Genomic DNA, 21,033 nt, shown 5'->3' on the forward strand with positions numbered 1-21,033 from the left:
CTGGAGTGGATGGGCAGACGGACAGAGGGACGGGGTCTATGCCAGCAGTGCAGGTACCGGGTGTCCCTGTCCCTGGGGACAGACAGACGGACAGAGGGACGGGGCCTGGGCAGGCTGTGCAGGTACCAGATATCCCTGCCCCTGGGGACGGACAGAGGGATGGGGCCTGGGCAGGCTGTGCAGGTACCGGGTGTCCCTGCCCCTGGGGACAGACAGACAGACAGAGGGACGGGGCCTGGGCAGGCTGTGCAGGTACCGGGTGTCCCTGCCCCTGGGGACAGACAGACGGACAGAGGGACGGGGCCTGGGCAGGCTGTGCAGGTACCAGATATCCCTGCTCCTGGGGACAGACAGACGGACAGAGGCACGGGGCCTGGGCAGGCTGTGCAGGTACCAGATATCCCTGCCCCTGGGGACGGACAGACGGACAGAGGGACGGGGCCTGGGCCAGCAGGGCAGGTACCGGGTGTCCCTGCCCCTGGAGTGGATGGGCAGACGAAGATGAGGCGGGCTCTTCCCAGGCAGCGTGCTGGTTCCAGACCAGCCATGCTGGGCAGCAGTACTCCATCATCTCCCAGGGCAAGCGGTGCCAGCCGGTGACTGCTCCCGACCTGGGGGAGTGGGGGGGGCTGGCCCTCATGGCCCTGCCTGTTCTGTCCCGCAGGCGCAGCCCGTGCCGGATGAGCTGGTGACAAAGCTGCTGGGGAACCAGGCGACCTTCAGTCCCATCGTCACCGTGGAGCCGCGCCGCAGGAAGTTCCACCGGCCCATAGGGCTCCGCATCCCGCTCCCGCCCTCCTGGAAGGACAATCCCCGGGACAGCGGGGAGGGTGACACCACCAGCCTGCGCCTGCTCTGCAGCGTTGTCGGTGAGAGCACCTGCCCCACCCTGCTGCAACTGCCTTCGGGCAGCGCAGGGTGGCCATGCTGGGGCTCTTTCCCCTGGCACTGCTCCCCCACCTGCCCCAGGGCTCCTTCTCCTCCCCTTCCCCTCTGCATTGCTCCCTGGGGTCCTTCCCCCTTCCACCCTGTGCTGCTCCCTGTTCCCTGGGGTCCTTCCCCTCTGCGCTGCTCCCTGGGGTCCTTCCCCCTTCCATCCTGCACTGCTCCCTGTTCCGCAGGGTCCTTCCCTCTCCCTGTGCGCTCCCCTGCTTTGCTGCAAATGAGATTCACTCCTCCGCAGCTAGGTGGGGGCTGGGGGATGGAAACCGGTGTCTCCAGGGCAGTGGGGTCTCTGTGCAGACAGGCGGCTCTGGGAGTCGCTTGATGGGGGTGGTGAGGGGAAGGTGCTGAGGGGCTGGGATGGAGCTAAAGAAGCTGGGGGCAGGCAAACAGGATGCATCCTGGGCAGTAAGGGTGCTGAGGAGCAGATCACAGTAGAGTAGGGGGCAGATCACGGGGCACTGGGAGGTCATATTCCAGTTGATGAGGGAGCCAGGGGGCAGAGCCTAGGGGACGGAAGGGGCCAGGGTAGATCACAGGCAGCAAAGGGGCCTGGGGAGGATCCTGGGGGACAAGGGGGTGAATCGTGGGTGGTGATGGAACGCGGGGCAGATCCCAGGGGATGAAGCAGCCAGGGGCAGATTCCAAGCAGCAAGGGGGCCAGGTGGTGGACCTCGGTGGGGCCAGGGGCAGATCCCAAGCTGCAGAGGGGCCAGGGGCAGATTCTGCGGGCTGGGGCGGTGCATCAGGTCCTGTTGTGTCCTTATAGGAGGCACAGCCCAAGCGCAGTGGGAGGATATCACAGGAACCACGAAGCTGGTCTATGCCAACGAGTGTGCCAACTTCACCACTAATGTATCCGCCAGGTGAGCGACGGGTGCACGGCGCCTTGTCTGGCCTGGGGGCTGATGACCCGGCTGGCGCTGTGGGGCATATGGAGCTTGGCCAGAGCCCATCTAGGTGCCAGGTCACAGAGCAGGGCTGAGGCGCAGGTGATTCAGTGACTCAGCTGCAGTCCCAGAGGAGGCTGTGGCAGGGCTGGGACCTGAACCCAGCACCCCTGAGTCCCAGCCCAGAGCCTGGATCACAAGGCCAGCTCTTGCTGCCTGAAGGGAAACGTGCCAGTGTTCCCCAGGGTTCCCCTCTGGCACCTCAAGCCCCTGGGCCACCAAGCCCCGGTGGCGTCTGAACAAAGATTCCCATGTGCCTAGGCCACTGCAAGCCTCACACACTTGTACTGTCACATACCTGCAAACGCAGGCCTGCCCTGTCTTCTGTGAACACAGCAATGTCCAGCAGGGGGTGCCCTGGGCAAAAGCAGGGGCCAAGCAGTCCCCCAGGGCGAGTCTGCTCCGGGCTGCTCGCGAGCGGAGAGCCTGCAGTCATGCTGGAGGGTTGTGTTGGAGTTCATTTTATTTTATGGGGTTTCCCCCATTTTTCTGTTCTCTTCCTTTGTCGCTCTCTCGTGACCGACCAGTGCCCGGTGTGCCTGCTGTGCCGTGCACTGCGATGCCGGCCTGGTGCCCCGGAACGGCCCGAAATAGCTGAAATCTTTGTTCTTTGGATGTGGTTTATGGGAAGCCAGCAAGAGCCGCTGGTGCTCAGCGCTGGGGGAGGCCTGGCCTGGGTGCGTCAGGCTCGAGGGGCCCCCAGCTGTGCCGTAATGACCAGCTTGGGGCTCACGCCCTGCAGGTTCTGGCTGGCGGATTGCCCGCGCACGGCCGAGGCCGTCCATTTTGCCACCATGCTGTACAAGGAGCTGACGGCCGTGCCCTACATGGCCAAGTTTGTGGTGTTTGCCAAGATGAACAATGCACGGGAGGGGCGACTGCGCTGCTACTGCATGACCGACGACAAGGTGGACAAGACACTGGAGCACCACGAGAACTTCCGCGAAGTGGCCCGCAGCAGGGACATCGAGGTAGCGCCCCTCCCTCCGCCTGGTGCGCGGACGGCCCTCGGGGAGTCCCAGCCCTCCCCTGCTCACTGCACAATAAGGCCTGGTTTGTGCGGCCCCCGCCCACTTACCCAGCTTCAGTGCTGGGGGTTTGGGGGGGCTGGGTCCTGCCTGCTCCCTGGCTAAGGGATGTCGGGGAGGAGTCATAGAATCACAGCGAGTCCACCCAGGCGGGGTCCTGGGGCAGCCAGAGGGTCCTGCCCCCCAACTCCGCAGTCAGACGTGACTCTCAGCCAGCCAGTAAAACAGGTTTATTAGATGACAGGAACACAGTCTCAAACAGAGCTTGTAGGTACAGAGAACAGGACCCCTCAGCTGGGTCCATTTTCGGGGGCAGTGAGCCAAACAACCACATCACTCCTCGTCCCTATTATATCAGAATATCCTAGAATATCAGGGTTGGAAGGGACCTCAGGAGATCATCTAGTCCAACCCCCTGCTCAAAGCAGGACCGATCCCCAATTTTTGCCCCAGATCCCTAAACGGCTCCCTCAAGGATTGAACTCCCAACCCTGGGTTTAGCAGGCCAATGCTCAAACTGCTGAGCTATCCCCCCCACAATATGCCTGAAGTTTCTGCACCCAGTTTTGCCTGAGCCCCCGCCCCCCACCGCGCTGGGGCCCTGTGGGGCAGGGGAAAAGGGAGCTCTGAGCGTGACCCCTCCCTGCTCTCCCAGGTGCTGGAGGGGATGCCCCTGCATGTCGAGCTCTCGGGGAACCTGGTGCCTGTCAAGAAGGCCACGCAGCAGCGCAGCTTCCACTTCCAGTCCTTCCAGGAGAACCGGCTGGCCATCCCCGTCAAGGTAACAGCCGCCTGAGGGTTTGAGCGGCTGGGCCGGGCTGGGCCACGGGCCCGTCTCTGCTCCATGCTGCCCACCTGTGTTGTGGTGTCTAGGTGAGGGACAGCAGCCGGGAGGCAGGTGGCTCGCTCTCCTTCCTGCGCAAGGCCATGAAGTACGAGGACTTGCAGCATGTCCTGTGCCACTTGAACATCACCATGCCGCCATGCACCAAGGTCAGTGAGCGCTGGGCCAGGGGCCCGGGCAGCTGGGGAGTTACTGGAGGATCCAACCCAAACCCCTGGGGTGGGCTGGGCTCCCTGGGCCTTGCCAGTTCCCGCCAGGGAGCTCCCAGACTGAGGGGCTGGATGGCTCCATTCCCTGTGGGGCAGATGACCCATGGTGGCTTCTCCTCCAGGGGACTGGCAGCGAGGAGCGAAGGAGGACTCTGACACCATTGGCTCTGCGAGAGAGATACAGCATCCTCAGTGAGAACACTCTGGGTATGCAGCCCACCCTGGTATCGACTCCTGGCCGGGCACCCGGCCCGCCCTGCCTATCCAACCCCCGAGTCTGCCTTGCCTGTCCAAGCCCCGAGTCTGCCCTGCCTATCCACCCTGCCGCGCGGCTCCCGCACCCACCCTGCCTAGTCACCCCCCAACCCACCCTGCCTATCCATGTCCATCCTGGCTTCCCGGCCCGCTCTGCCTATCCACACCTGGCCCTCTACAGCCCACTGTGCTTGGGAAGAGCCACAAGAGGGAAGGGCTGGGCCCAGTGGCTAGGCTGCCCTGCCCTACCCCACACTGAGGGGAGTGCAGTGCTTGCAGCTCCCCTTTTCACTGGGTTCTGGCCAGGTTCCCTGCCTGCGACCACACCCGGGCTGCGAGTAGGAGCAGGGCCTGAGCAGACACTGCTGTGACGTGCTCATGTCTCCTAGGGCCTCTGAGCGGCACGGAGAACGCTGACGTGAAGATGGCTGTTATCTCGGAGCAACTGGGCCTCAGCTGGGCTGGTGAGTCTGTGCCTGGCGCTCTCTGCACTGAGGGGGTGCGGACCCCTGCTCTCTGCAGTTCAGTGCACCAGGGCAGGCTTTGCTCACGCTGCTCCCAGCTGCCGGCGGGGCAGTGCCCGGCCCAGCTCACTCTGACATCGAATCAGGTAGCTGGGCTGACAGCAGGCACGAGTTTACGCTGCCTGTCCGGCGGTGGGACTGTTCTGGGGGCTGTGGAGCAGTTGGGGGCTGAGCTCGGGCAGCCTCCTACATCTGTGTGCACCCCAACAGCAGCTCACTGGCTAGGCTGCTGGTGGGTGTGTTCACTGGGAGCACCGGGTCCACATCCTGCTCTGTCTCCCTGACAACGGGGCTAGGAAAGAGAGTACAGTCCCAGCCAGTCTGCATGCATGCTGGTGCACCGTTCCCTCGCACGTCTCTGCATGCCAGTGCATCGTCCCCTCGCACATCTCTGCATGCCGGTGCACCGTCCCCTCGCACGTCCCCGCACGCCAGTACACCTCTCCCTCGCACATTCCCATGCACACATGCCTGTGCACTACCTTTCGGTATGCATGCACACCAGTGCACCACCACCTTGTGTACCCATGCACACTGGTGCACTGCCCCTTTGCGGGTTGTGCACACACACCTTCGCATGCACACACTGCTGTGCACTGCCCTGTGGCATGGATGTACACTGTTGTGCACTGCCCTCTTCCACCCATGCAGGCATGCACCGGTGCACCCTGCACATCGCTAGCATGCACACACACCCCATCTCTGTGCCAGCCAGGACAGGATTTTGCTCTGCATTTGTAAGTTTTCCTGCTTCCTGAAGCAGGGCAGCAAGGTCTTTGGGCCTGGGGCGCAACCCAGCAGGGGCAGTGCTGATATCGCTTGTTACGTTACAGCCACGGCTACCAGGAGGCTCAGGAACCATCCTTCCAGGTCGGAGCAGTTTGTGACCCAGCTGCAGGCAGCCAGGCTGAGCCCAGCGGGCCCTGTTTCACATCCAGTGACACTAAACTGGGGACCTTCTGCCCTTTTACTCCCCCCGCATTATTCTGTCGCATGGGCGGGATGTACACGCTCTGGGTGGACGTGGGTGGAGACACATGGGGGACAGCTGGACCTGGGTGGCATCCGCAGGGCTACTTGCCTAGAAGTGTCTCGAGCAGAGGTGGCCGCACCCGTGATGCTGGTGAGTGGGTGCTGTCCCCTGCTCTCTGTGCTGCACGGGAGCTGGGACTGTGCCTAACGCATGCGCTGTGTTTCCTACAGAGCTGGCCCGGGAGCTGCAGTTTGGGGTGGACGATATCAACAGGATCCGGGTGGAGAACCCCAACTCCCTGCTGGAGCAGAGCGTGGCCTTGCTCAACCTATGGGTCAGCCGTGAGGGCAAGAATGCCAAGAGTGGGTATTTGCCACCTTCTGCAGGGGCGAGGGCACAGGTAGCACCCCAGGGGTTCTACAGGCGGCCTGTGCTGCCAGCCCGGGGCTCTAGCAGGCATGCCAGGCAGGGGGTGGATAGGCAAGGTGGGCCGGGGAGCTGCGCCGGAGGAGGGTAGGCAGGGCAGGCCGGGAAGCCGGGCCAGGCATGGGTAGGCAAGGTGGGTTGGGGAGCTGAGTTGGGCGTGGGTAGGCAGGACAGGCCGGGGAGCAGGGATGGGGTGGACACACACACGAGGCCGCAGAGCCGGGCCGGGCGTGAGTAGGAAGGGCAGGCCAGGGATCCGGGACAGGCATGGATACACATGGTAGGTTGGGGAAGAGGGGATCACTATATCCTATCCAGTCTTTCCCCCCAAAAGAGGCTGGGCCATCCACAGACATGCAGTGCTTCCTTGCACACGCCATGCTATGCTGGCTCATACGTGTGCAGATGGGCGCTGTTGGCTCCCATGCACAGCTGGCCTGCGCTGGGTCACAGGTCTGCATGCGTATCTGTTCCCAGGGGGATTTGCAGCGCAGTTTGAGGGTGGCTGAGTCCGTCGGGCTGGGCCCTCTTTCCAGAGGGCGGGTGAGGCTGGCATGTCATGGGTGGGGGCAGCGGGGATAGATCTGCCTGGCAGGGGTGGGCCTGTGCTGCCTTTTGATGACACCGGCTGCTCCCCCTGACAGTGGAGAATCTGTATGCAGCCCTGAGGAGCATCGACCGCAGCGAGATTGTCAACATGCTGGAGGGCTCGGGCCAGCAGAGCCGCAGCCTGAAAGGCGACCGGCATTACGCTGACAAGGACTATTCCCTCTCGCCGTCCCAGATGAATGGTGAGTCCCTGGCACTCGGGTGTGAACCAACTGGGGACCCCATGCTCCCGTGGGTGAGCCTGAGCCGTGAGTCCCTCGGCAGGGCGGGCGTGACATTGCCCTGGGGACGGACGGCAGCCAAGCAGAGACAAGACACCTCAGTGAGACCAGCGGCCCTGCCAGGCTGTTCTGCTCCAGCCATGCGGAGAAAATCCGAGTTCCCACTGACGTAAAGGCTGGGGGGCCTGGGGCAGGACGTTGAGCCTGTCTGGGCTGCCCACAGACTAGCTGACTGTGGGCAGAGAAAGCAGCCTCAAACCAAGGGCCCGGCCTGCATGGCTCTATGCTGTGGCCAGGTGTGAGTGCGACACAGGTAGACATACCTGCCCCAGCACAGCTAAGAAAGCGGTGTCAATGCGACAGCGTGAGCTGTCCAAACTGGGCACCCTAGGTCCATAGCTGGGTTGCTAGCCCATACCGAAGTCTGCACCACTGCGTCTGCACGGTCTGAAGCCTCCCATGCTGCAGGCATGCCTTGGCGAGCAGTGCGGCCGCAGGGGACGTCGGCAGTGGGGGTGGGCGTGCCCAAGCCAGCGCTCTGGGGGAAGTGCAGCTGCAAGGAGCTCAGCGCCCCAAGGCCAGCCCCAACCAGGCTCTCGGAATAGCTGCTCCCGCCGCCCAGGCTGCAGCCGCCACATGGCTCCTTTTAATGTGCCCATACGTCTGCCCGTGCTGGAAACGACCCCTCCAGCTCCAGTGTAGACGTGCTGCACCCTGCAAGGCCTGACCCCAGCTCTCTAGCCTGCACGCCCAACCTCCCTGGCCCCTCAGCCGCGAGGTTGCACGGCTCTTCAGGCTCAGCCCGGGTTGCAGCGTGTTACTAGTGAGCAGACTGCCCTGCCGGCCCCACCCGTCCCACCCAGCTGACAGGTCTCTGCCCTCTGCCTGCCTTCTGCTGCAAGTCGGGCTCACGCAACTTCCCTTGTAGCCTGTGACAACCCTGGGCGGGGCAGCAGCTTGTAATCAGACAGCCTGGGGTGTCCAGGTGCGGAGGGCTGGGTGCCGGGGGCGTGGTCAGGTGCCTGCAGTGAGCGTAGTGGTCCCGTGTCCCTTTGGGCCCAGGCAGGGGTGTGTGGTCGGGTGCCAGCCTTGGCAGCAGGAGTCCCTTTGGGCCCTTGTGCCTTGCCTGGGGGAGTGGCTGTGAGCTCTGCATGCTGAATGCTCTCTCCTTTGTTCTGTTCTCTCACACATGCCATTCAGGGCTGCCGGGTGCAGGCCGTGTCAACCTTTCTCCTCTGACCTCCTCTTGACCTCTTGTTCTCTCCTCCTCCTCCACTGCCTGTCTCCACTGTCTCCACCTCAGCTGAGCCCTGGGAGAGCGGCCGTCCTGAACGGGCGCGTGCATGGCACCAAGGCACTGCCAACACCTCATGGCTGTGTGCATCCGCTTGGCCCTCTGTGGGCTTCCCCCAGCAATGCCCCAGGGCCGGCTCCGCACGGCACCCCCAGCACAGAGAACAGTGTCTCTGAGTTGGAGCCAGGCGAGCAAAGCCACCTGGCCGGCGAAGAACCCCGGGTGCTGCTGTGCTGTGCCAGGCCTGGCCCTAACTCACTCTGTGCCCAGCCCAGAGAGTGATGGCCTGTGCCCAGCACTGAGCCCATGGCACAGAAGGGTTAATAACCAAACGCCCCTCGTAGGGAGTCGTGCCCCCTGCAAGGAAGTGTTGCTGGACACCCAGGAACCACTGTGTCTCAGTTAGCAGTGAGCTGCCAGCGTAGCAGAGCCCTCAGAGGCAGAGACCTGGGCAGCACTGGCTCTGGGCCTAGCCAGCAGACCCCCCAGGGTTTGTGTGGGCAGCAGAATCGCAAGGGCTGTGCAGGCTGAGGAGGCAGGTGACACGTTCTCTGGGTGCTGACGTTGGGGGAGAGGAGGTTGGCGTGGCTCAGGGGAGCTGTGAGATGGGAATGGGGCAGCCCAAGGCCAGAGCCATTGCAGACTGGCCAATCTGTAGGGAGCGACCCTGAGTTGGGCTAGAGCTGACCAGTGGGGATTCTCTGGCTCTGGAGGTCTGGTCAGGGTGTGCCCAGCATTGGGCAAGTCTTGGCTAGTGCTGGTGAGTGCCCTGCTGCAGGGTAAAGACGTCTCTATGCTGCAGACACATGTTCAGATCAGAGCCAGGGTCCCTGGCACCTGGGGAGAGCAGGGCATGAACAGGCTGAGGTGGCATGATGTGCAGGGCCGTGGTGGCTGGCACTCCTGCCTCTGCCTCTTCAGCTTCCCTGGGCAGTCAGCCACAAGGTGCAAGGACCTGGCAGCACTCGCAGCCACAGAGCGACCGGGACGGGGCCCTTCGGGCCGGAGCCCCAGGGCTGTGTGTGCAAACAGCACGGATGTGAGCCGGTTTGGTTACAGGGCAAAGTGTCGGTGCAGCCACAGCGCCAGGGCACAGGTCCCTGTGGAAATATCCGCGACGTGCTCTCCATGGGTGTGCAAATGGCAGCAGGGGTGCCACCAGGATGCCCCCCTCCCTGCCCACCACAGGTGCTACTGGGATGCCCCTACCCTGCCCCCAAGTGTCCCCAGGACATGCAGCGCCCCATGCCCGTCAGGGCTGTTGGGTAGGAGAGATATCCAGAGCCCTCCAGTGCCTGTAGGGTCTCTGGCCATGGCCCGTGCATGTCCCACCGCTGCCCAGCTGCATCTCCATTTTAATGCCCACATGGGGCTCAGCAGGTGGCTCGGGAAATGAGCAGCTGCTGCCGGGGTGTTGGGTCCCTGTGCACCCAGCCTCCTCCATGCCTCCACCCCTTAGCACTGCGCTGCGCCTATAGGGCAGGAGGGGCCTGGCTGGCTAGCTCTGCCCGCAGCCCACAAACCAGCCAGCCCTGATCTGAGGGGCTCCTGAAGCCCCCACCCTCCTGATTCTGCCCCATTCTGCTTGGGAGCTGCAGTCCAAGGGAATCCTGTACCATCTCTCCCAGAGCCAGACCGGAGTTGAGCCCGGAGGCTTAGCTATGTGGAGGCACAAGACTGGCAAGGGGGCTGTCATAAATATAAAGGGAAGGGTAAACACCTTTAAAATCCCTCCTGGCCAGAGGAAAAACCCTTTCACCTGTCAAGGTTCCTTCCCCACTCTGAACTCTAAGGTACAGATGTGGGGACCTGCATGAAAACCTCCTAAGCTTACTTTTACCAGCCTAGGTTAAAACTTCCCTAAGGTACAAACTATTTTACCCTTTGCCCTTGGACTTTCGCTGCCACCACCAAATGTCTAACACCGGTATTATTATTATTAGGAAAGAGTTCGTTTGGAAACGTCTTTCCCCCCAAAATCCTCCCAAATCTTACCCACTTTTTTCTGGGGAAGGTTTGATAAAAATCCTCACCAATTTGCATAGGTGACCACAGTCCCAAACCCTTGGATCTTAAGAACAATGAAAAGAAGGAATCAGTTTCTTAAAAGAAGAATTTTAATAGAAGAAAAAGTAAAAAAGAATCACCTCTGTAAACAGGATGGTAAATCCCTTACAGGGTAATCAGATTCAAAACATAGAGAATCCCTCTAGGCAAAACCTTAAGTTACAAAAAGACACAAAGACAGGAATATCCATTCCATTCAGCACAGCTTATTTTACCAGCCATTTAAAGAAATCAGAATCTAACGCATATCTAGCTAGATTACTTACTAAATTCTAAGACTCCATTCCTGTTCTGTCCCCGGCAAAAGCATCACACAGACAGACCCACACCCTTTGTCCCCCCCTCCAGCTTTGAAAGTATCTTGTCTCCTCATTGGTCATTTTGGTCAGGTGCCAGCGAGGTTATCCTAGCTTCTTAACCCTTTACAGGTGAAAGGGTTTTTCCTCTGGCCAGGAGGGATTTTAAAGGTGTTTACCCTTCCCTTTATATTTATGACAGGGGCACTGTGGGTTAGAATTGAGAGATCTCAGCAGAGGCAGGGAGGGAGCCCAGGCAGGGCTAGCAGGGAGCTGGGGGGCACAGGCAGAGCTGTGGGCGGGGAGCCCAGGGCAGGGCTAGCAGGGGGCTGAGGGGCATCGGCAGAGCTGTGGGGCAGGGGAGCCTGGGGTGGGGATAGCAGGGGGTTGGGGGGCACCGGCAGAGCTGTGGAGGGGAGGGGAGGCCAGGAAGGCTAGCAGGGGGCTGGGGGGCACCGGCAGAGCTGTGGAGGGGAGGCCAGGCAGGCTAGCAGGGGGCTGGGGGGCACCGGCAGAGCTGTGGGGCAGGGGAGCCCAGGGCAGGGCTAGCAGGGTGCTGGGGGGATGCAGGGAACGCAGCGCTGCCCAGGGGATGGGGACAGTGTGGGCCTGTCCCATCCTCTCCGTGTCTGCACAGAAAGGCTGCTGGAGCTGTTGCCTCTGTCTGCCCCTGTAGGTTACACTTCGCTGCAGGATGAGCTCCTCTCCCCTGCCTCCCTGCAGTACACGCTGCCGTCCCCGCTGCGTGCAGACCAGTACTGGAACGAGGTGGCCATCCTGGATGCCATCCCCATGGCCCCCACCGAGCAGGACGCCCTGCTGGAGCTGTCCGACATGCAGGTGTGGTCCTCGGGGCTCACCCCCTCGCTGGTGACTGCTGAAGACTCCTCTCTGGAGTGCAGCAAGGCTGAGGACTCGGACGCCATGAGTGAAGGCCGCTTCCCGGGGCAGCTGCTGGATGATGTGCACGGCCTGGACCACCTGGGCTCGCTGGATCTGGCTGAGGACGACACAGTGGATTCAGATGCCATGAATGGCCTTATCGACCTGCTGGAGCAGGAGGAAGGTCAGAGGTCCGAGGTGAAGCTGCCAGCGTGTGAGCGCCAGGCCGGGCTGGCGGGGGAGCAGGGCTCAGAGGATGAAGTCTCTTTTGTTTCAGGCCAGCAGAGGGTGCAGGCCGGGATCCTGGAGTCGCCAACTGTGAGCCGGGTCATGGAGAGGAGCAAGGGCAGGTAATGCTTCCTGGCCAGGCTGCTTGGAGCTGGACAGGGCAGCCCAAGGGACCCCTGGGGTGTCCACGCCGCAGGGCAGAGCCACGCTTGGCCAGGGAAGGATTGGATCGGCCAGGGAGCTTCCCACGGCTTTGGGGAATCCCTCAGCAACCACCTGGGGTGCCAGCCCAGCTCCAGGCTCGGGGATGGCCGTGGTGCTCTCGTTGGCAGGGAGCTGAGCTCCCGATGAAGGTACTCTGCTGGGGCTGAGGGCTGCCTGGCAGTCCCTGCCGCTCCTTGCCATAGTGCCTGGGGCAGGGCGAGCACGAAGGGCCTGGCTGGCCTCTAGGCCAGCTCCCTCCCCTTCCTCACCCGCTCCTTGTGCCATCAGCCTGCTGCTGTGCCCAGACAGGGCCAGGCCGCCCGGGCGTGTCTCTGGAGGGCGTTCTGTTGCTCCGTGGGTGGGGTGGGATGTGGGGCTAGTTCGGGATCCACGTTACAAAGGGGGGCTCCGAGTGCAAAGGCCGGTCAGTGGGGCCGACAGTCTGTGTGTGGGCAGGAGAGTGAGGCTGGGCCCACACAGGGGGCAGCATGCCAGAGGGTAGAAACTGACCGTGTCTCTCTCTGTCCTTGTTCCTCTCTCTGCTGCCCAGGCTGAGGGACTGGAATGCAGAAGGCTCCTTTGTCTCCTGCCTGCAGGACCTGCCTGAGGGCTCCTGGCAGGAGGGGGTTCCCAGAAGCCCACGTCTGCTGCCCAGAGCAGCCCCCGGGGCAGCCCCCCAGGGGAGGGGCCAGGAGCAGGTTCTGGGGCCCCCGCCCGAGCGTCTGCGAATCGATCCCCCTGAGGAGAGCGGCTGGCAGCCCCAGCACACGAGGAGCCAGGACTACAGCCAATGGCTGGAGGAGGCAGATAGCAGCTTCTTCAGGCAAACGAGGGTACGAGGGTGACAGCGAGAGCCGGCCCCCGGGGGCTGTGCATTGCAGTGGAGCCACTGGTTGGGGCCCCCTCGCTGTGCGTGAGGCCCATGGCACCCTTGCCGGGGCCAGAGCGCACACAGGAGTGAATGCCAGGCTGCCCTATCTGAAGAGCCTGGCCTGGGAGCCTCCGCTTCTTGAGCAGAGGCACCAGAGCCTGGTGACCTGCCCACCCCTGCCCCCCACCCAGCAGCTGGGGTCCCTCAGCAGAATACCCCATGCTTTGGCACAGAGTGCTGGGCAAGTGCCTCCTGCTGCCCTGCCCCCAGCTCCGGGCACTGCCCCCTGCCAGCCTCCCTGCCCGGGCTCCTGCGGGGGAAGGGGCCCAGAATAGCCTGGCTTGCACTAGGCCCAGGGGTTTGATTTCACATATGAGCCTCTGCCTCTGTTCTTCATTTATAACCCAGACAGCCACCTGCATGCTTCCTAATTGGGTAGCTCCCAGGGCGCCTGCCCTCTTCGGGTCGCCAGCACCAGGCATGGAGAGTCCAGAAATAGAGCTGGCCCGGATGGCCAGGGGCAGGGCTGGGGTTTTGGGAATCCTGCCATGGCCAGGCAGAGCTGGGCAGGGCCAGGGAAGGGCTAGTGCAGGATGGCACATGGAGCAGGGTGGGCATGGCGTAGCAGGCCCTGGGGTGCTGCGGGGCGCCCTGGATCAATCCTCCCAGAGCACTTCCCAGGAGCCCCAGGGTGGGGGACGGGGAGGAAGAGCCCTGCGGTGAATGCAGCGATGCTGGGGGCTGGCCGGCTTGCAGCCCCTTGGCTGGAGTCACTGAGGGGCTGCGTGACTTCTCCACACTCCTCAAAAGTCTGCTGTGGGTGAGACTATGAGTCCTGGCTCGTATCGCCCACGCTGCCCTCCTGCCCCGTCCGCAGCCCGCCACAGAGACACTGCGGGGGGGCAGCTCCCCTCTGCCTGGGGGGAGGGGCCGCGGCTGTCAGTCTGAGGCCAGATGACTTTGACAGAGCTCCGAGTGCAGAGGACAAACCCACCTGCCTGCCCGGCAAGTGGTGCAGCCGGCTGGTATGCAGGAGCTACAATTACAGCAGCCTGCCCAGGCTGCGCACAGAGCAGGGGGCAGCCGAGCCAGAGGCAGCGTGCACGCCCCACTGCAGAGCGACGCCATGGCCAGGATCTAGGCGCTGGGCTCGGCAAGTGGCCATGCGCTTGTGGCCCTAGCAGACGCACCATGTTGGCCTTCCTGACCCAGCTGCTGATCACCCTGGTGCTGCTGGGCTTCTTCCTGGTCAGCTGCCAGAATGTCCTGCACATTGTCAAGGGCTCCGTACGCTTCCTGCTCAAGCACGTCCACCAGGAGCTGGACAAGGAGCTGGGTGAGAGCGAGGGGCTGACGGACGATGAGGAGTCCATCTCCACCAGGGTGGTCCGTCGGCGCGTCATTGTGAAGGTAACACAGGTGGGGAGTGGGAGCCCTGAGGCATCAGGCACTGCCTTGCCTGTGGGGCTGTCGCTGGCCCCAGGGGAGCCATGCAGAGCCATGCAGAGCCAGCCTGGCTCGTCACCTCCTGTTCCAGCTCAGGGCTCTGAGCCTGGCTCGTTCCTGCATGCCCGGAGTGTAGCACTCGTGTGCCCTGGTGCTGGCCCTGCCCCTGCGCTTCCAGCAATGGCTGCTTCCCAGTGAGGGGTCTGGCAGGGCTAGGAGCTGGCGTGGTGTGGTGCAGGGGTGTTGTGCAGGGGGTTGTCACATGGAGTTGGCAGTCAACGGGGAAGTCGGATTTGGTGTCACTTATGCAGGGGCTGGGGCTTTTGCCCCACTTGGTGCCCTGAAGTGAACACAAGGGGCTGCCTGTGGGGCTTTGGCTCCCTGCCCTCCCCCTCACTGCCTCGCTCTGTTCTCTCCCTGGTGCTGCAGGGCAATCAGGTTCAGGATATTCCGGGGGAGCAGGTGACCGAGGAGCAATTCACTGACGAGCAAGGCAACATTGTCACCAAGAAGGTGAGTACGGGCCAGACACAGAGCCCCCCAGTCTCCGCGCAGCGTCTGCCCTGCTCTCCTTGCCCCCAGGGCTGGATATTCTGGGGCCTTCCCTGGAAACACCTCTCACCCAGTTCTGTCTCGGGGGAGCAGCATGCCCCAGCTTGGGGTGCCGATGGCAGGGCAGGGCAGAGCGGGAGTAGGACTGGAGGGGTGGTGTGGCTGAGTCCCTGGGGGTGTGTGGGGCCTAGCCTGGCCAGTGGCAGGCAGCTCTAATGCCCACTCTCTACAGATCATCCGGAAGGTGGTGCGGCGGATCAGCGCGGGCGATGAGGAGAAGGAGGTGATTCTTGAGGGCTCTCTGCAGGAGCCCCAGGAGCTGGAAGCCGAGGCAGATCACTTTATGAAATATGCCATCCTGCATCAGGACAGTCTGGGCAGCAAGGTACAGAGCCTGTTCCTCTCCTGGCCCTTCACCAGCTCTGGGCAGCACAGCCGTGCGCCTGGCCAGGCAGGGCTCCTAGAGGGCTCTGGCTGGATCCTCCCTGGCCTCCTTTCCTTCCCTGTGCTCTTCTTCTGCTGTACCTCTGGGGCTGTGAGGGGCCATGCTTCCCCCCTCGCTGCAGCCTTCTCCTTGCCAGCCGGCTCTCCCGTCCTCCTCCTTGTCCTCTCTGTGTGTGTCTGTCTGTGTGACGCCTCCTGCTTCCTCTCTCTGCTGCTCTCCCCAGGAGGAGGCGCAAGGGCACATCCCAGAATCGGAGCTGATCGGGGGCAGGATGGGGGCTTACATAGTGAAACGAGCCAGCCTGAAAAGGGGAAAGCAGTGACCCCTCCCAGGGCCTCTTCCGAGGTAATGCCACCTTTGTTCTGACTACAGATCCAGCTCTCTGTGCTGTGTGCCCTGTGTGGAGCCCACCCAGCCACTTGCGCTCCCCCTGCCCAGAGGGGAGACTCGGTTGCTCCATTAGGGCATGCTGGAGAACAAGCCCAGCGCTGGCTGCCTCTTCGCCACTGCTGCCAAGCCTGCGAGCCCCATGCTGCTCCTGGGGAAGGGGGCTGGCTTCTCTGCACACTGCATGCCGGGGAGCCTGCCATTGTAGCACCTATCTGTCTGGCTCACATGGCATTCTAGGGGAGGAGGGTGTCAGGCTGTCACCACGGTTAGGACAGCCAGGAGGATTGTTACTGTGGGTTACAGTGTACTGTGGGGACCGTGATGGTGTCACTGCAGTTACAACAGCTACGGGGCTTGTTACCCCTAGTTACAGTGCACCGTGTGGACCACAGTGGTGTCACCATGGTTATGACAGCCAAGGGCATTGTCACCCTGGGTTGCAGTGTACCGTGGGGGCTGCGATGGTGTCACCGCGGCTACGACAGCCAGGGGGATTGTTAGCCTGGGTTACAGCATACTGTGGGGGCTGCGATGGTGTCATCACAATACCGACAGCCAAGAGCACTGTTACTCCAGGTTACAGTGTACCATGGTGGCCACAATGGTGTTACCACAGTGACAGCATTCCAGGGGATTGTAACCAGTAGCTACAGCTTGCAGTGCTGTGAAGATTGCCCTTGGCACAGTCCTTCCCTGCCAGCTCTTGGGCTGAGCTTTGCCCTGGACCCCATTCCCTAGTGCAGCTGCCCCATTCCCCATTTCTCTGCGTGCTCACCTTGCCCCTTGCAGAGGCCCCAGTGCCGCTGCTATAAATAGCCCCTGAATGCTGCCCCAGTGACAGGTTGCTGACATTCCAGCCTGTCAGGCAGTCCCTGCGCTGTCAGCTGTGCCCCAGAGCTTGTCCTGGAGCCTGGGTCTGGGGTTGGGTTTCCTGGAATGAGGTGCCAAGTGCCCTGGAGCATGGGGCTGACCCACGGCGGTGCCTCCTCACGTCAAACGCCCTCTCAGCGACTGGGTGCTGCAGGGAGCTGCACATTGCACCTGGGGGAGGCCAGCCCCTGCTCATGGCACCCATAACTCACAGCCGCCTCCACCTGCCACATAAGCCGCGTTCACCCGCAGCACCCCTTGGGCATTGCTGCCTGGCAGTGCTGCTAACATGCCATGCAGGGCCTTCTTGGTGGGGTCATGAGGGGCTCTGAGCACCAGAGGGCAGCAGAGAACCTACAGCTTGCAGGCGGCTGCAGGTAGGGATGGGGGAGCCGTGGTGGGAGGAGGGCGCAGGCAGTGTGCCCAGGGTGGAGTGTAGGGAGCTGACAGCAGTGAGGGAATAGGAAGATCAGTGTGCCCATGGCAGGTATGTGTGCAGTAGCGATGGGGGGGGGGGGGGGGCTGCATGCCCATGGCAGGGTGTCCAGGGCATTGTGCCCGGGGGGTAAAGGGGCAGATGGGGCAGCGGGCAGTGCGTGCCTATGACAGAGAGGGTTGTTTTGGCTGGTGGGGTGGACGTACCAGGCTCCAGTCCCACCAGGATCTCCTGGCAGCTCAGGGCCTGTCTGCAGTGACGTATGTGCGGGTCTCAGAGGCTGAGCCAGATTGCCAGCTGGATGCCAGGGCCATGGGGCGACCACAGGACAGGTGCCTCCTACTCTCGATGCAGCTTGTGCGCTGGACACTGTGACTCTGGGTGTTGGGTCGTTTCCTGGCCCTCGGACATGGCTGGATGCATGCTTGGACACGGCGTGCCTTGCTGTCCCTCACGCGCTTGCACCCAGGAGCCCTGCAGTGCTGCGGTTCCTGCTGAGAGGCCGGGGGCTGATCTGCAGCAGGAACCTTTCCTGGCTGCCTCTATCCTGCTAGAGCGCAGCCGGGGGGATGGGTGCCTGCCCCGCAAGGACAGGCCCTCCCTCGGGTCTCTGTCGTTTGTGCATGAGACGCATGGCATGGCCTGTACTGCAGGAAGACAGGTATCCAGCCTAGCTCATTTCTCTGCAGTGCTCTGGGGAGGGGGTCCTGGGGCTGGCTGTCCCCAGGGGTGGGGCCTCCCTGCTCCCTCACCCGTGCTCTGCGAGCTGCAAGTCTGGCCCAGCCAGCTGTGCAGCCTGCATTGCAGCGCAGGACACCTGGGTTCTTTCCCTGGAACAGCACGGGCTGAGAGGCAAGGGCTGGTGGCTGCAGTGGTGGCTTTGCGGTGGGGTGTATGTTCCTGCACAGAGCGCTCGTGGGCGGGCGTGGCAGGGAAATAACCTGAGAGAGCCCATCTGGCCCCTGCACAAGGCTGCAAGTAACAGTTAAACCTCTGGTGACGGGGTGGGGACACTCACCCCCCTGTGCATTCGTCATCACACCCTGCCCAGGGACCACCTCCCCTCCCAGACCACCACAGGGCAGTAATCCCCAGTCCATGCGTTCTGCCTCACGCCTCTGCATCCCCCACACGGCCGCCCCGGCTGAGCACATCTCCAATGCAGAAAGCCATTGCCGGGGCCTGTTCCCTCTGAGCAGGCAGCTGACTCCCGCTGTTCACAGCTGCGGCTCCAGCACCCTCCTCACTCCAGACCCTTGGCAATGAACAGACAGGGGCTGGTTTCAGCCAGCATCTCGCCCTTTGCTGGGTGCTGCAGCGTTGGGTGCCAGAGGGTCTCACATCCAGCACCAGGGCTTCTGCTTTCCCAGTTGCCTCCTACCTTTGTCCCTGCCCTCAGCATCAGCCAGTGCCTGGGAGCTGCTGTCTTCTGGTCCAGTAGCCATGCCTGTAAGTGGAGCGTCGGGTCATGCCCCCAGCTCTGGCCTGCTGCCCTGCGGGGGAGCCAGCAGGGCGCTGTTTGTAACCCAAGCTCCGTCTTCTCTGTCCTTCAGGATCTCACCTCCACCCCGAACCACTGACTGCAGCCACGTGCGGCCAGCCCCGCAAGGAGAGGCGAAAGCGGACAGGCGACGGGCGCAGGGCTGGCTGTACACGTTGCTCTAGGCTAATGGCATGATTTCTGTAAGAGACTTACTTCCCGTCCTATTCGCATGATTGACCGACTGCCAACGCATGACTACGGACGGGGACCCCAGGAGCCAGCAGCACCCGGGGCAGCGTTTCTCTGGCAGGGACGTGACTCTGCTGCGCACACCCTGACTCCGGACAGGAGGCTGCGGCTATGAAGGGCTGCCCAGGGTGGGGGCGTCGGCTCCCACCTATCCCTCATGCTGTCTCCTGGCTGGATTTTGCTGCTTCATCCCCTTCCAAGGAGTGTGTCGGGAGGGGAGGATGTCAGAGCCTAAGGGGGCGGTGGGAGGAGGGCAGAACTGCAGCTCTCGAGGGAGCAGCCCCAGCAAGGGCAGGGGGCGGGGACTGGATTGTGGCTGCCTTGCCCCTGTTTCTCCAGCAGTTTCCCCCAGTGTGAGCGTGTGGCTCCCAGCAGCACTGAGCTCCTCGCTTGTGTTGAAAGTGTAAACTGTACAGTACTCAGCCTTGTGTATATGAACAAATAAATACTATGCAACGCCCGAGGGCACTCAGCGGTGTGCAGAGCACTGCCCGCTCCGTGCCCGCATACCTCGCCGGCTGTAGGACAGGGATGGCTCATCAGCCCCCGCCAGGGAGGAGCTCCGGCCAGTGCAGCTGGGAAGCTGGTGGTGTCAGAGAGCGACAGAGCCAAACCTCCCAGTGTCAGCCTGGCGCTTTTACTCCCCTTGGCCTTGTTCATTTCCTGACACCCACCCGGGGCCAGGCAGGGGGCTGGGACACCTGTGCCAGCCCCTGCCCACTTTGGTTACAGATAGGGCAGAGCTGAGAGCCTCCCACCAGGCCCTACTGCCCTGGCACGGGACGGGCAGGTGGTGAGGACTGGCACAGCCCAGCACCTGCCTCAGCCCATGCTTGGCTCTACCCAGCACAATGGCTGCTCAGGAGAGATGCAAGGAAACAGCAGTGGGGTTTGCACCCCTGTCCTCTGCACCATTTGTGAGGCCCTCCAGGGTCCCTCGGCCTCTCTGAAAGGCCAAAATCAGCACAGCCCCAATGTCCCCTGACCCTTCCAGGACCAACCCCCAGTGCCCAGGGCAAAGGAGGCGCGTCAGAGCAGCTCTCCCAGGCTCTTGCACTGCGTCGGCACCACAAACCCTACTGCTGCAGCCCGGCCGGAACAGAGAGGGTCATGCTGCGCCCTGGCGTCCCAGCCCCGGGAGCTTTAACTGGGGACAGCAGAGCTCTGCCCCAGGCTGGCCCCTTGGCTCAGCTGTTCCTGCCAACAGCTCTGTCCTGGCAGGAGGCAGGGGGGGTGGGAGCTACCTGGGCCATGTGACATGTGACCCCAGGCGGGCTGGTTGCAGGAAGGGGGTGCTGGCTGCCACGTCCCTCACCTCCCTTAAGGGTGCAGGAAGGAGCCAGGCAGAAACAATTGGACTTGCGCTTTCCCCAGGACGTCGCCATGGCCCCATCTCAAAGGGGCTGACATGTTTCCCGGTGGCAACGCCCAGGCCAAGCCCACCACTGAAGCCAGGCTGCAGCCGCCATGCCCAGCAGGCCTTGGCTGGGGGGCAGGTCTCGTTGCAAAGCCCTCTGCTCCCCGGCAGGCTGAGGAGGTGGAGTAGATGCAGAGGCGCGACTAGGCCAGCCTTCTCCTCGGAGAGCAAAGCAGCATCACTGCAAACCACGTAGGGTACAGACCGTCCATCCACAACCCTCCGCTCTGTAACATAATGTCCCTAGAATGGCTGACTTTGATAGCATCTCCGCAGAGTCTAGTGCGGCCCCCTGCTTTGGCCTCTATACTCCGTAGGGAATGCTCCACTGCACTGTGCCGGCCCCGCGGGAGCCGTTGCTTCGCGCTCTGATTGCTAGTAGGAGCTGGTAGGGGCAGGGGCGCGCTCGACATGGCGCCTAGAGAATGCTGCAGGCTGCGCACTAGACGCTTTTTAGAAGTTTTAAAATAATTTTATTTCCTTTTTTTACTGTTATGACGACGAGCCTTTTGGCTCTCCCTGCCCCCATCTTAGCCGCTGATGTATAGACCATTCTCCCTGTACACAGCTACCAGACTACAACTTAATAAAGAAACCAGCAAGAGCTGGGCCTTGTCTCTGCTTTTCTGCGGGGGGCCAGGGGTGTCCTGGCCAGACAGCAGCTCCCTCCCTGGGGTCCCCATTGCCCAGGCTAATGGAGGGAGGGGTAGCAAGGCTGCAGATCTGGTGGTCAAGTCCGTGTCCTGCCATGAATGCACACCACTGCCTTCCCTGCTCACCAGGGTGGGTGGGAGGGAGGGAGAGGGAGAGCTGCAAACAGAAAGGTGCCCAGGGCAGTAAAAGATTCAGGTCTGCTGCCCCAGCACAGGGCTGTCCCCTTGAAGGTGGGACCCAGCAGTGGCAGCCTCTGGGGATGTGCCGA

At 62.5% G+C, this 21,033-nt stretch overlaps 1 protein-coding gene across 8 annotated transcripts in view; it reads left to right on the forward strand.

Moving 5' to 3' along the window:
• ANK1 (ankyrin 1) overlaps positions 1 to 20,715 on the forward strand; it is a 74,340-nt gene extending 53,625 nt beyond the window's left edge. For 4 of the 8 annotated variants that reach the window (XM_077805845.1, XM_077805847.1, XM_077805846.1 and 1 more), the window contains 15 exons: positions 665 to 869; positions 1,712 to 1,808; positions 2,635 to 2,863; positions 3,576 to 3,701; positions 3,794 to 3,913; positions 4,096 to 4,180; positions 4,618 to 4,692; positions 5,956 to 6,087; positions 6,796 to 6,942; positions 11,315 to 11,870; positions 12,503 to 12,785; positions 14,699 to 14,782; positions 15,054 to 15,206; positions 15,490 to 15,611; positions 18,516 to 20,715. In XM_077805845.1, coding sequence (XP_077661971.1) covers positions 665 to 869; positions 1,712 to 1,808; positions 2,635 to 2,863; positions 3,576 to 3,701; positions 3,794 to 3,913; positions 4,096 to 4,180; positions 4,618 to 4,692; positions 5,956 to 6,087; positions 6,796 to 6,942; positions 11,315 to 11,870; positions 12,503 to 12,785; positions 14,699 to 14,782; positions 15,054 to 15,206; positions 15,490 to 15,588 — 2,391 coding nt within the window. In that variant the 3' untranslated portion in view covers positions 15,589 to 15,611; positions 18,516 to 20,715. Of the gene's footprint in view, positions 1 to 664; positions 870 to 1,711; positions 1,809 to 2,634; positions 2,864 to 3,575; positions 3,702 to 3,793; positions 3,914 to 4,095; positions 4,181 to 4,617; positions 4,693 to 5,955; positions 6,088 to 6,795; positions 6,943 to 11,314; positions 11,871 to 12,502; positions 12,786 to 14,698; positions 14,783 to 15,053; positions 15,207 to 15,489; positions 15,612 to 18,515 lie in introns of those variants that run through there. The other 4 variants (XM_077805851.1, XM_077805850.1, XM_077805853.1 and 1 more) reach the window with 4 other exon arrangements.
• Positions 20,716 to 21,033: the final 318 nt, after the last annotated feature.

This window comes from Eretmochelys imbricata, chromosome 26 (genome assembly GCF_965152235.1).
Source record: "Eretmochelys imbricata isolate rEreImb1 chromosome 26, rEreImb1.hap1, whole genome shotgun sequence".
NCBI lineage: Eukaryota > Metazoa > Chordata > Testudines > Cheloniidae > Eretmochelys > Eretmochelys imbricata.